General features: G+C 45.9%; 1 protein-coding gene across 1 annotated transcript in view; it reads right to left on the bottom strand.

Moving 5' to 3' along the window:
* NME9 (NME/NM23 family member 9) overlaps positions 1-13,004 on the bottom strand; it is a 28,280-nt gene extending 15,276 nt beyond the window's left edge. The window contains exons 1-5 of the mRNA XM_012508511.2: positions 12,920-13,004; positions 12,469-12,505; positions 8,068-8,125; positions 2,692-2,795; positions 1,361-1,432 (exon numbers count right to left, since the gene is read on the bottom strand). Coding sequence (XP_012363965.2) covers positions 1,361-1,432; positions 2,692-2,795; positions 8,068-8,125; positions 12,469-12,501 — 267 coding nt within the window. The 5' untranslated portion in view covers positions 12,502-12,505; positions 12,920-13,004. The remainder of the gene's footprint in view (positions 1-1,360; positions 1,433-2,691; positions 2,796-8,067; positions 8,126-12,468; positions 12,506-12,919) is intronic.
* Between the last annotated feature and the right edge of the window lie 323 nt (positions 13,005-13,327).

Raw genomic sequence — 13,327 nt, 5'->3', positions numbered from 1 at the left:
CAGGCTGGAGTTCAATGGCGTGGTCTCAGCTCACTGCAACCTCCGACTCCTGGGTTCAAGTGATTCCCCTGCCTCAGCCTCCCAAAGTGCTGGGATTACAGGTGTGTGCCACTGCACCTGGCCAAAAGTCTCTACGTTTGTACTCACAAAGAAATGGATCTGGAGAGGGAGAAGTTCACATAGAGTGGGTCCTCCTTCCATTTCCATCCCATCCCTCAGTGGACCACCATAGGGTTGAAGATTGTGGCCCATGTTCCCATACAGCCAATTAGGATTTATGCTTTAATTGCTATGGGCTCAAGCAATTAAGCCATTGTGGTGATGATCCCATTTCTGCAACTGAGCTCTGATGTCAAGTGTGTCTGGGGCATGCTCATCTCTGAGCTCCTTCCTACTTCTCCCTTCTTTCCTCCCAACCATGTTATTTCATGTAAGTTCAGGCTCGCTACTAAAATCCAAAGCTCAAATAATGTTTTATCATAAGTTTCCAATTTGTACTACTTGCAGTGCTGAAGCCAGGAGGCTGAAGTTTTCCAAATTAAACAACCCTAGCCTGGTGTTCGGAGACCTGGTTGAGTAGATCCCAGTATTCCTGACTCTACAATGAGGGGGCTGATCTGAGTGAGGAGGTATATCGATCCATTGCCATCAGAGCCTGGCAGGTGGGCTAAACCTAGGAAGCCAAGTGTGAAACAGTGGGCCCTAAGGGGCATGGAGTTGGACCATGGATGTCACACCCAAGGACATCCAAATTATATTTTCAAAACACTGGGCCACTTGGTTTTCCTCAATAGTCCCTCTCATTTCTAACTTTCTGTAAACGTATCTTCACATTTTATGATTAAATAAAAGTGAATGAAGAGCTTGTCTGCCCCATAAAGGAGTATCTATTTTTACTAAAAATTCCCCTTTATGGAGCAAATGATAGAAATCTTGAAACCCTGTGCTCTGAGAGTGAAGCCTCAGTCTAGAGTATTCATGAGCCAAAAAGGAGCACGTATATTTGAGTGACTGGTACTCTCTCCCCGTGTACAGCAAGTCAGGAAGGCTGCGCCAGCACAGTGACCACCAGGGTGCTGTGTCATCCACCTCCTTGGGCACAGGGCCCTCAGGCCGCCATCCTAGTCAGCAGCTTGTATCACCAGTTAGACTTGGGGATGGGGGTGTCTGTGTGTAGCCAACATCATAAAAACAGACTGGGAGGCATCAGAGAAAACAGCATCACTTGTTTGAATCTGTGAGGCCTCTTGGTGGTTCCCATTAATTCTCCCAGAGAGAATTAATGTCAGTGAGATGCTTCTATTTTGAACTCTAATGATTTGCAATCGTCCAATAGTTCTGATTCTGAAAATATACTTACTGCATAAAACAGAAAGGTTGGCTCGCACTTCCCTCTGTACTTTTTGAGGACATCAAGACGATCTGCCTCTGCCTAAAGAAAACCACTATCAGCAGGTACCCTGGGTGCAGGGGGTGCAGGGCCCGATTGATTGGTGGGAAACCACACAGGGAACTGAACACCCCCAGGACTGACTTCTCCAGGTAGAGCCCCGATTTGCTCTCATGCTGTTCCTGCTAATCAGAGCTGTCCTATAAAATTGCAGACATGTACTCTCTTGAAGAATCAAATGAGGAGGAAGCAAGAGTATCACCTACCCCACCCAGCTACTGCACCAGTCCAAGGGAGCGCTACTGGCTAACGTCCTTCTGCAGCCATGACTGACAACCAAGGTGAAGGTCTTCAGGCACCACCTTCATTGTCTGAGAAACCTGCTGCACGTGGGCATAAGATATCCCCCATGCAAGCCCTTCTACAGCACACTCCCTATGGAAGCACCAAGACTGACTGCCAAAGGAGGAACTGCAAAGTCCTTGAAGTCCAACTTCTTGAGTGATTAGTGTAAGTTATATTTTCTCCTGTCTTCACTGCCTATGAACCTCAAACCCATGCAGCATATCAACAGTGTCTCTTACACACTTCTCTGGAATTTATTCCCATTTCCATACATTCATCCAAATAAATATTTGCCAAAAGTTCCCCTTTATGGAGCAGAGGATGGCAATCTTAAAACTCTTTGCTCTGAAAATCACATTTCAGTCAACAGTGTTCACGAGCCAAGAAGGAGATGTGGCTGGGGTGGTGGCTCACGCCTGTAATCCCAACACTTTGGGACGCTGTGGTGGGAGGATTGTTTGAGCCTGGGAGTTCTAGACCAGCCTGGGCAATATAGTGATACCTTGTCTCTACAAAAAGTTAAAAAATTAGTCAAGCATGGTGGCATGTGCCTATATAGTCCCAGCTAGTCGGGCAGCTGAGGTGGGAGGATCATTTGAGGCTGGGAGGCAAAGGCTGCAGTGAGCCATGATACCACCACCACACTCCAGCCTGGGTGACAGGAAAAAGAAAAAAGAAGAGGGAGAATATGCATTTGAGTGACATATATTTCTTCTCTTCATACAGCACCAAGAACTGCTCAAGCCAAGAGGGATATAGGGAGGTGGGGTGTGGAATACGAACCTTCATAGCTAGAGAAATTAGAAACTATCGTGACAGTATCAACAAAAAGTCCACACTGATTCCTTTTTAATGACCTGAGAAAGGCTACTCTCACACTTCTCCTTCCTGAGTCTTTTAAATTTTTAAATTCTTTTTACAATGTTGTATGACTGTTGGCCAAGAGAGAATCTTACTAATGCAAAGTGCAGAAGGTCCAGGCCGACCTCGATCCTCATCTTCTGGAAGAGGCTCACCACAGGTTTGCAGGGGCCACACCAGCCTTGATAGACATCAACAACTGTGTGGAACCAAGAAGCAGGAACATTCAGTAGACACCAGCGCCCACCACACCAGGCAAAATTTATACCTGTACATTCTAACCCCCCTCAAATGGACATTCATTTGCTGAGATATCTAATGGTTAAAGGGATTTACTATCCCATGAGATTATAAGCCAGCGTGGAAACACAGCTAGCCCTCATTCTTATAAACTTGGTATACTGAATTCTAAATACAGTAGAAGCATAGCAGAAAATAATTTTCTTAACATGGCTCCTTTTTCTTAAGGGTTCTTCAGGCTACATTCAGGGTTAGGCCTAACACAGGGTGGCCCTCAATGATATTGGAATTAGACTGAAACTGTCTATTCTAAAAAGGAGAGGTCACTGTAGGTGACCCAGCAGCACACAATTGACTTTTATGTAATCCTTTGATAACAAACACAGGTTTGACCATTTCCTCTGATGAATTAAAAGCCACTTTCTTTGGGTGGAGCAGAGTTTTATCTACTTTAGAAAAATCAACATTTTTCTCCCAGAAAGTGAGCCTGATAGAGAGCTAGAGAGAAACTTGGATACCTTTTTCTTCTTTAGTCCCAATCTATAGTACATGTCAGGGCTGGATGTAAGGGAACCCTCTCATCTGAGTGTTGTGAACCATGTGATCGACAGGAAGCTAAGCAAACCAAGCCAACTCCTGTCTACTGGATTTGTGCAGGACCTGCCCCACACGACCGTGAAGCAGCAGCAAGGGCTAGATGGTGACATACCAGTGGCCATATTTTAGAGGAGGGATATCTGCCAAAACGCCTCAACACTCCCAGAGTTCATGCCTGTTCCACACAGGTGAGCATTTCTGTTCAACTGCTAGAGTAGCATAGTCACAGGGAGATAGTGTCAAAATTGCTAATAATTGATTAGCTCTGCCAATTTTAATAGTGTGCAATTTGTGATTTTACTTATTGCAGATTCACATTTCAAAATTTTCCCATCAAGTGAGAACTATTAATATAACACAATATAAATTGTCATGACTAAAGTTAGTATAGAAACTGGTGACACTGTACTAACACTGTCCTATACTAACCAGGGAAGGAAGGCTTCCCATGAAGAGGTGACTTGCGCTGGGCATTGTAGAGAGCCCAGGCTTGAATGGGCAGAGGGGGAGACTGTGGTGCAAAGGATGGGCAGCCAGGCATAGGTGGCGGACTCAGGGACCCCTGGGCAGCCTGCTGGACCAGACCTGCCCGAGGTGGTGTGGTAGGAAGTGGTGGCAGGGATCACTGGAGGAATCTGGAATGTGAGGCTTGAGGAGCTCTATCCTGAATCACTAGGCAATGAGGATTCACAGTAAGTATTAGAAGAGGGAGCTAATATCTTGGACTTGCCTACATCCAGAATTGTAAGAAATAAATTTCTGTTCTTTATATACTACCCATCTGTAGTGTCCTGTTACAGCAGCATAAACAGACTAAGCTATTCTGCTTTAGCTGCAAGAGGGCAGGTGCACTTTGCTTTTCTCTAAAAAGCCCACCAGTGAGATGGATATCAATATTGCACTATATAGATGAGGAAACTGAAATTCAAAGAGGTGAAGTCATGGACTTAAGGTAAGAAAGCAAATTCTCAAGCAGTATAGCTTAGTTCATTTGTGCTGCTATAATGGGACACTACAGACTGGGCAGTTTATAATGAACAGAAACTTAGTTATCACAGTTCTGGAGGCTGGCAAGTCCAAGATCAAGGTGCCAGCAGGTTTGGTGGTCAGGTAAGGGCTACATCCTCTGGAGGAGAATTATACTGTGTCCTCACATGATGGGAGTCAAGGGCAAAAGGAATAAACTCCTTCCATCAAGCCCTTTTATAAGGGCACTTAATGCCACTCATGAAGGGCACTACTCCCCTTTTAAAGGCCCCACCTCTTAAAACCATTACTTTGGCCATTCAGTTTCAACACCTGAATTTTGAAGGGGGACACATTTAAACCACAGTACAGCAGAATCAAGTTTTAAATCCTGTGTTGCCTGATGCCATAGCCCATGCTCTTTCAACTGCTCCAGGGAAGAAGCAAGACGCATGAATTCAGCAGTGTTCATTGGTTTAGCCATGTAGCACAATTTTGCAGAATGTGAGAACCAAGCTGGGTATAGGAGGAATGAGGAAGCCAGACACAGGGGTGGCAGAGGGGATAGAATGAAAAGAATGTAGGCAAAATACTAGGGATGAAAATGAAGACGGTGTGAAAAGGACTTCACCTTTGAGCCTGGCAGAGAAAAAGAACGAGCGAGGGGTGGGGAGAGATTGTTGGAGGGGAAAGGAGAACAAACTCAACTCTAAACAGGCTGGGTTTTCCGTACCAACCAGAAAATCAAAGACAAGTGGTCACAAAGGCAACCAGACATCCAAGCAGGAGAGGAGGGGCAGGAGAGTGGGATTTGGGTTCCACAGCATCCAGGTAGAGGATAAAGGTCTGGGCTTTTCTGAAGACAAGAGTTTCACAATTGACAGTTTTTAATTTCAACCTACTACAGTTATTTGGGTGAAGGCCAAAAAGGGCATTTGGGTCAAGCCGGGAAAATGTCCCTGAAGACTTAGAGGGCCCTGTACACAGGCCCACTGAAAAGGGCATGTTTAAATCCCAAAGGAAAAAAGCTGGGGCCCAATTAGCCTAAACTCTCTGTGCTGTATTTGTATTGACAGTGCACCTGCCATTTTTACTAGCTTCTCCCTCCTTCTTGGACACCCTGGCTCTGTGAGGAGTGGTGGGCACAAAGGCACCTTCACACAGTTACGGAGGAAGCGGGGGTGGGGGTTAGGGGGTGGGAGGGACCAGAGAGGAAGTGTTTGATTAGACTCTGAGTGAGAGGAAGCAAAACAGAGAAGCCACATGGAAGGAATGGCAGAGACAAGAAAAAAGTGTGTGTGTGTGTGTGTGTGTGTGTGTGTCTGTGCATGCATGTATAGGTGTGAAGGGACTTTGGCATGTTGAAAGCAGGTGAAAATGAACCAGCAGAAGGCAAGATTTCCAAGATGCTGGTGGTTCACTTTTGAAGCAAATTTCTGCTGGCTGGAGAGAGAGAGAAAAAACACATATCTATGTATTTATATGCTCCATATCTATATATTCCTCTAGACTGCCTGATGAGAAGGAGCAAAGAGGAGGCCCTGCTACCTTCAGTCAACAGAGGCCCTTGAACCATTTAGACCAGGCTTGGCAGAGGGTCAGGGCTCACTGGATGTTAGCTACTATCACATAGGGTGCTTAGCAAGGTGGCTGGCACACGATACATTCTCAAAAGATTAAGGAATGGTGGTTTTTTCACGGTGTTAAAGAAATAGAAATAATGATTTTTTTCACCTGGAGCCATGTTCCAGTTGCCCAGACAAGACACATGGACAAAATGGTTAAGTCTTGGCACCATCAAAAAGGCTTTATAATCCCTCAAACAGTAGAGTGTGGCAATACTCACACCCACACAACTGGATCAGCATTTATCTAGTACCCACTCGGCCTCAGTCCTGGGCAAGTCTACTACAGGCATGAGATTAAAAAGCCAATGCTGGCCGGGTGTGCTGGCTCACACCTTAATCCCAGCACTCTGGGAGGCCGGGGTGGGTGGATCATTTGAGGTCAGGAGTTTGAGAGCAGCCTGGCCAAGACAGTGAAACCCCATCTCTACTGAAAATACAAAAATTAGCTGGGTGTGATAGAACGTGCCTGTAATCCCAGCTACTTGGGAGGCTGAGGCAGGAGAATCGCTTGAACCCCAGAGACAGAGGTTGCAGTGAGCCGAGATTGCATCACTGCACTCCAGCCTGGGTGACTCCGTCTCAAAAAAAAAAAAAAGAAAAAGTCAGTGCTGTTGTGTTTAGAGTCTAGGAGAAAAGCTGTGATGGTCTTTCCCTACAGGGGCCGCAGCAAATGGGGTGTGTGCTGGAGGGATTGAGACAGAGTCTCACCCCAAGTGCCCTAGGAGCTCCCAGGAGGGACGTGACCACATAGAGGTTCCAGAAAGATTTCATATGAGGAGGCTAATTTTGCACTGGGTCTGGGAATAAGAAAGATTTCTACAGTTGGTGATGGGCCATGATATCCCATCTGGCTTGAATGGGCTTGAATGCTGAAGTCATTTGGTGGAGGGGGTGGTAATGGGCAAGGCTAAGATCAGATACAAGCACACTGAGCAGGTATATTCACAGAGAGAAAAACTGAGCAGGCACACAGAGTAACAGAGCACAGAGATATCTGCAGTGAATGAGAAAGAGAAGTAAAGAGTGGGTGACAGTAGGTGGTAGGCAGCCTCTCAGATGTTTCTAGTGATCCCCACCTCCTGGTCCTCATGTACTTGTGTAATCCCCTGCCCTGGAGTGTGGGCTGGACCTAGTGACCAGCTTCTAATGAGCAGAGTATGGCAAAAGCAATGGGATATCACTTTCAAGATTAGGCTAACAAAAGGCCGTGACTTCCAACTTGTGCCCTCTCTTAGAGCCCTGTCCTAGGGAAAGCAAGTTACCAGGTTGTGAGTAGCCTCATGGAGAAACCAATGGCAAGAAGTTAATGTCTCTGGCCAACAGCCAGTGAGGACTTAAATCCTTCCTACCCATAGCCTCATGAGCGAGCTTGGAAGTGGATCTTCTTAGGTCTGCCAACAGCCACACAAAAGAGCTTGGAAGCAAATCTGCTCCTCGTTGAGCCTTGAGATCCCGTCTGACACTTTACCTACCGTGGTGAGACACTCTGAGCCAGAGGTATCCAACTAAGCTATACCTGGACTCCTGACCCACAGAAATTGGAATAATCAATGTTTGTTGTTTTAAAGCACTACGTTTCTGGGTAAATAGCTAAGCAGCAACAAATAACTGATGCCAGGAGGATAGGGGTGAGGAGGCCCATAGACAGTGGCCTGCTGTTTCCTAATGACTGCAGTACCACGGTCAAGTCCCAGTGAGGCCTGGCTCTCCTTCCATCCTTTGAGTTCCAAGAGATCCCTGTATTCCTTCCAATGCATTCTCCTTTAATGCCTGAAGTAATTAGAAGAGGTTTTCTGTTACTTTTAACGCCAAACAACCCTAAGTACTGACTCATTTCCTGAACTGAATTTACTGATATTCAAGCCAGACACACACACACACACACACACACACACACACACACACACATCACCTGGTTTTTTATGAGGCTCAAGGTAATAGGAAAGTGGTGTTCATTGCAGCCCTTCTCTTCATGGTTCATCACACCATTTAATAATTTAGAAAAGAATGGATCTAAAAAGTTATTTTACTTTGAATTACCAGTTAGTCCTTTGGAACTGAGCATTTCCTCCCAAAGCTCTTGGGTGCTGATGTTGACCTAAAGCCAAAGAGGATCAAATGCCGTATTACTGAGGGCTCAGGCAGGGAAACAATTCAATCTATTTGCTCTAGATTTCTCTCTTTCTATCTCTGAAATACTTACAAGTACAGTTCAAGTTATCTTCTCCCCCATCTTCTTTTCTCCTTCCTTCTCTCCCTTCTTCTCTACCCAGAAAAACACTATCCTAAGAATGATGTGTACTAGTCTCAGGCATTTACATGTTATTTGTCCAGGAACAATGTATAAATTGTTTTTGTGTCCTTAAAATGTACATAAATGTATCAAACTGTAGTTTTCATTTTGAAATTTGTGTTTTCACTCAGTATCAGTATTAAGTTGAACTTATTGCCATTCACTCACATTTTTTTCTTAGCCACAGAGTTCTGGTTTTATAAATGTGAAATACAAGGAGAAATACATATTATCCCTCTTCATTAACAGTAAAAATTTCTTTTTTTTTTTTGAGATGGAGTCTTGCTCTGTCACCAAGGCTGGAGTGCAGAGGCACAATCTCAGCTCACCGCAACCTCTGCTCTGCCTCCCAGGTTCAAGCGATTCTTATGCTTCAGCCTCCTGAGTAGCTGGGATTACAGGCACGCGCCACTACACCTGGCCATTTTTGTATTTTTAGTTGAGATGGGGTTTCACCATGTTGGCCAGGCTGGTCTCGAACTCCTGACCTCAAGTGATCTGCCCACCTCGGCCTCCCAAAGTGCTGGGATTACAGGCGTGAGCCACCACATCTGGCCAATAGTAAACATTTCTGTATAATGTTTTTTACTTTGAAATAATTTCAAACTTACAGAAAGTGTACAAGTACAGTATAAAGATTTAGGGATTTTTTTTTTTAGGTATTTGAAAGCAAATTACAGCTTGTTATCTCATTACTCCTGAATATATTATTCCTATATAACACAATACAATAATCAAAATCAGGGGAAAAAACCACTGACATATTGTGAACATTTAATCCTTAGATAGAGTGCAAGTTTTCCTATTTATCTCATAATGTCCTGAGTATCAAAGGAGCTAATCAGAAATGTGTGCTAGATTTATTTGTCAAGTCTCTTTAGCCTGGAATATTTCTTTAGTCTTTCTCTTCTTTTCACAATGTTGACACTTTGGAAAACTACATGCCAGGTATTTTGTAGAATGTCCCTCAGTTGGGGCATATCTGATGTTTCCTCCTGATTGGATTCAGACTGTGCATGTTTGGACTGGTTGAAATTGGCTGGACTGGTAGGAGTGTTGGAGAAGCTGAAGATCATTCCTCTCACTACTCCCTAGCAGATGAGACACAATTTCCATCTGCCTGTTACTGATTTTCACTTTGGTCACTGGATTAACATGGCCTGTCAGACCTGTTGTCTGTAAAATTATTCTCTTTTCCTTTGTAATTAACATATTTTTGTGGTGAGCTACTTTGAAACTATATAAATTAAAAGACCACAAAAATTACTACTGGGTTTTTTTGTTTGTCTTTTTTGAGACAGAATCTCGCTCTGTCACCCAGGCTGGAGTGCAGTGGCATGATAATGGCTCACTGCAACCTCTGCCTCCCGGGTTCAAGAGATTCTCCTGCCTCAGCCTCCCAAGTAGCTGGGATTACAGGTGCCTGCTACCACACCCGGCTAATTTTTTGTATTTTTAGTAGAGACGGGGTTTCACCATGTTGGCCAGGCTGGTTGTGAACTCCTGACCTCAAGTAATCTGCCTGCCTCGGCCTTCCAAAGTGCTGGGATTACAGGCATGAGCCGGCACGCCTGGCCTACTATTGTTCTTAATACAGGTATGCTAAGGTCTGTGTCCCTTTAAAAAAGATAGGATGCATTATTGGCAATAAGGGCAAGAAACATGTAACACCTGCTAATCCTGTATTAAAAGTCCCTTTTTTGGCCGAACATGGTGGCTCATGCCTGTAATCCCAACACTTTTGGAGGCCAGGGCGGGCAGATCACTTGAGGCCAGAAGTTTGAGACCTGCCTGGCCAACATGGTGAAACCCTGCCTCTACTAAAAAAAAAAAAAAAAAAAAAAAAAAAAAATACAAAAGTTGGCTGGGCGTGGTGGCGCATACCTGTTTTCCCAGCTACTTGGGAGGCTGAGACATGAGAATTGCTTGAACCTGAGAGGTGGAGGTTGCACTGAGATGAGATCGTGCCACTGCATTCCAGCCTGGGCGACAGGACAGAATGAGACTGTCTCAAAAAAAAAAAAAAAAAAAAGTCTCTCTTTTAAGGAAGCATACTCCTTACTTTTTTTGTTTCAATGAAAAGTAGAAGAAAAAGAAACCGAGAAAAGCCTTTTTGATGCCTTAAATGAAGTAAGAGAGTTGGACTGATATAACCCTGGGCCCACAACTACAGTCCTGAGGAAAGTGATAGAAGCGTACAGAAGGGCCCAACATCCCTACCCAGAGGCTCACACTTAAGTCACCAGCAACTCTCTGTGGCCCACCCCTGTCATGGAGTGAGTCCCACCAGCTCTGGGGCCAGGACTCTGGGCAGTTGAAGAATCTCAGCCCTGGGAGCCGGGCAAGAGTGGAACAGTGTGGGAAATATCTGGACTTCACTAAGCCCTGCATTTGGTAGGGAATGAATAGGGAATGTGTGGCACCTTTTACCCAGACTGTCCTTTGATGTCCTGTGATTTCTGTCTGTCTCAGTTATAAACGGAACCCGGAATAACCTTGCTGAGAGAGAGGACAAGGTTCCTGGGTTGGCCAACTTTAGGCACTGCTTTCAAGGGGTTTACCTTATAGAGAGGTGACCTTTACACAGATGCCTCAGTGGAAGACGGGAGGGGAGGCTGCTTGCTCTCCTCCTTTCAGCAGGAGGGAGCACTTACTTTGAATACTGCATTGTACTCAGAGCTCTGAGTACTACACATGAAAAAATAACAACATTGCTAACAAAAGTTATTACCCCTACAGGAACTCCAGGGCATCAACACATGAAATGACCATAATATAACATTAGAGACACCACAGACCACATCAGACCAGCCAGGAAGTATCTAAAGGAGTCTCATCACAGCTCTGCAGGCGTTACAGGACAGGTATCATCCCTCCTGTCTACGTAAAGGATACGGAGGCCAGAGAGTTGAGGAAATGAGTCACACAGCAATGAATGGTAGGACCAGTTGATCAGAATTTACTTCAACCAGAACATTCGCATATGAAGTGGCTTCTGACTCTAGAATCCTAGAATATCAAGGCTGGAAGAAGGCCCTTAGGGATAATTCACACAACATCCTCATTCCATAGATGGGCAAGCTGTAGCCCAGAGAGGTTATGCGATGTAGTCAAAGACACAGCTGGCTATAGAGGACGCAAGAACTACATCAGGTCTTCTGACTTCCAGTCTAAAAATCCCACCCCACCCCACCCCACACCCCTCCCACCCCCAGCATGGGGTACCCTTAGAATGATGCTGCTTTCCCCTTTCCTCTTTTTAAACCACTAGGCTTTTGAAATCCACGTGCAAACTGCTGGTCCTACTGAGGACAATAAGAGAGAAACCAGATGTCTCAAAACCACTAAAGCTCTATTATCTAGGAGGCGCTGTAACCTTGGTATGCATCTTACTGGGCCCAGCTGATGATGAGGCATTTTAAAGTTCGTTTAAAAATGTTCCCATGTTACAGATCATCCAGCTGATCTCCTTATGACCAAGCACTCTCTCCTAATTCCAGGGTCTATGCCTGCACGTTTTTACCATCAGTTCAGAATCAACCACTGTCTATTGTCCAGGACCAAGAAGAAGAGCAGTTGCTGGCTTCTGAATTCACTTGTCCCACGTGCAAATGAAGTAAGGCACTCTATATAACAAATGTCCAGCACATAATATATCTCAAAACATATTTGTTAATAAGTGAAATTTGATGAGAACAGTGGTGGGAAAACTGGGTCTCCACAGAGCACACAGCTACAGACTCAGGCCCAAAGTCAAAAGAACCTATACTGTATTCTCTGTGCACATTGCAGTTATAGTTCAACAACAAGAACAAAATCACGGGCACATCGAGTTATGTTGATTCGTATTTTCTTGGTTTGTAGTTTTATTTAATGCATGTTTAGGTTTTATGGTTGTAAAAGCACTATAAACAGCTTCTACTCAGTTTTGTTTGCATTAATTTTGTTTGCATAAAATTTGTCATCACTGGGCTTCCAGGATAAGTTTTGTCCCTTTAAGACGGAAGGGTACATCACTCAAGTTTGAGAACACTGTCACGTACTGCTGGCAAACAGAATGTCACTTTTATACTGCAACCCCGCTCCAATCACCCTCCTCTTCCCCGACCCCAACGCACAGCTGGAAGCTAGCGCCCCTTGAGGCTTACCTGCAGGGCAATTTCCTTCTTCCTGCTGCCCATGGCTCTGCAAAGAAGACGAAGCCCTGTTACCGCGGCCGTGGGCCGTTCCCCCGCAGCCTCGCGACAAACCGCTGCGTGGATCAGCAAGCCCAGAGCCTCCTTCAGACAAGCCCCCCTCCTACGGCCCCTGGCCCCTTTTTAAGGTGCTTCTAACTGGCGGCAAATCAACACACTGATACAAAGTGAACACCCCACGAGGAAGCGGAGCCTGCAGTCCACGGGCTCGTGGCTCGCCGGGCGGTTTTCTGGGGATCTGCGAAGCCCCCTCCCCACCCCGGAGCCGGCCAGGGGGCGCGCGCAGAGCCGGAGTCAGTGCGCGGGGCGCGGTGCAGCCTGTCGGGCACAGGGTCGCTAGTCGAGGAATTCTGACAAAAAAACAACATGGGACCCTGTTATCCCTGCTGTTCTTATGGATTACTGGGAAACTGAGCCACTGCGAACGACAGGTACACGATCTTCGACGCGCCCGGAGTCACCAACCGAGTCTGCCGCGACCTAGCCGCGGTCGTCATGGCAACCTGGCCCCCCCGCCAGGCCTGCCAGGAAAGCCTGCGGACACGTAAGCCACGCCCACTCTGGGCCCAACGCAGTCTCTTCGCGGAGACTCTGAACCCAGCCAGCGAGAGGCAGGAGGGAGTCCCGCCCCTTGCCCTCCATATCGGACCATAGGAACCCACTCATTGGCTGCAGCGTTTGTCAGCGTCTGGAGGCTTTGAACCCACCAGGCAAAGACCCAGTGCATCTGTGCGTTGCACAGTCGCATCTGTGAATCCCTGCATCCCTCCTGCCCTGCCTGCCAAGACTGATGTGCAGCTTTTCTACCATC

The sequence above is a fragment of the Nomascus leucogenys genome, chromosome 8 (assembly GCF_006542625.1).
Source record: "Nomascus leucogenys isolate Asia chromosome 8, Asia_NLE_v1, whole genome shotgun sequence".
NCBI lineage: Eukaryota > Metazoa > Chordata > Mammalia > Primates > Hylobatidae > Nomascus > Nomascus leucogenys.
This window is presented reverse-complemented; position numbering and strand designations above follow the sequence as displayed.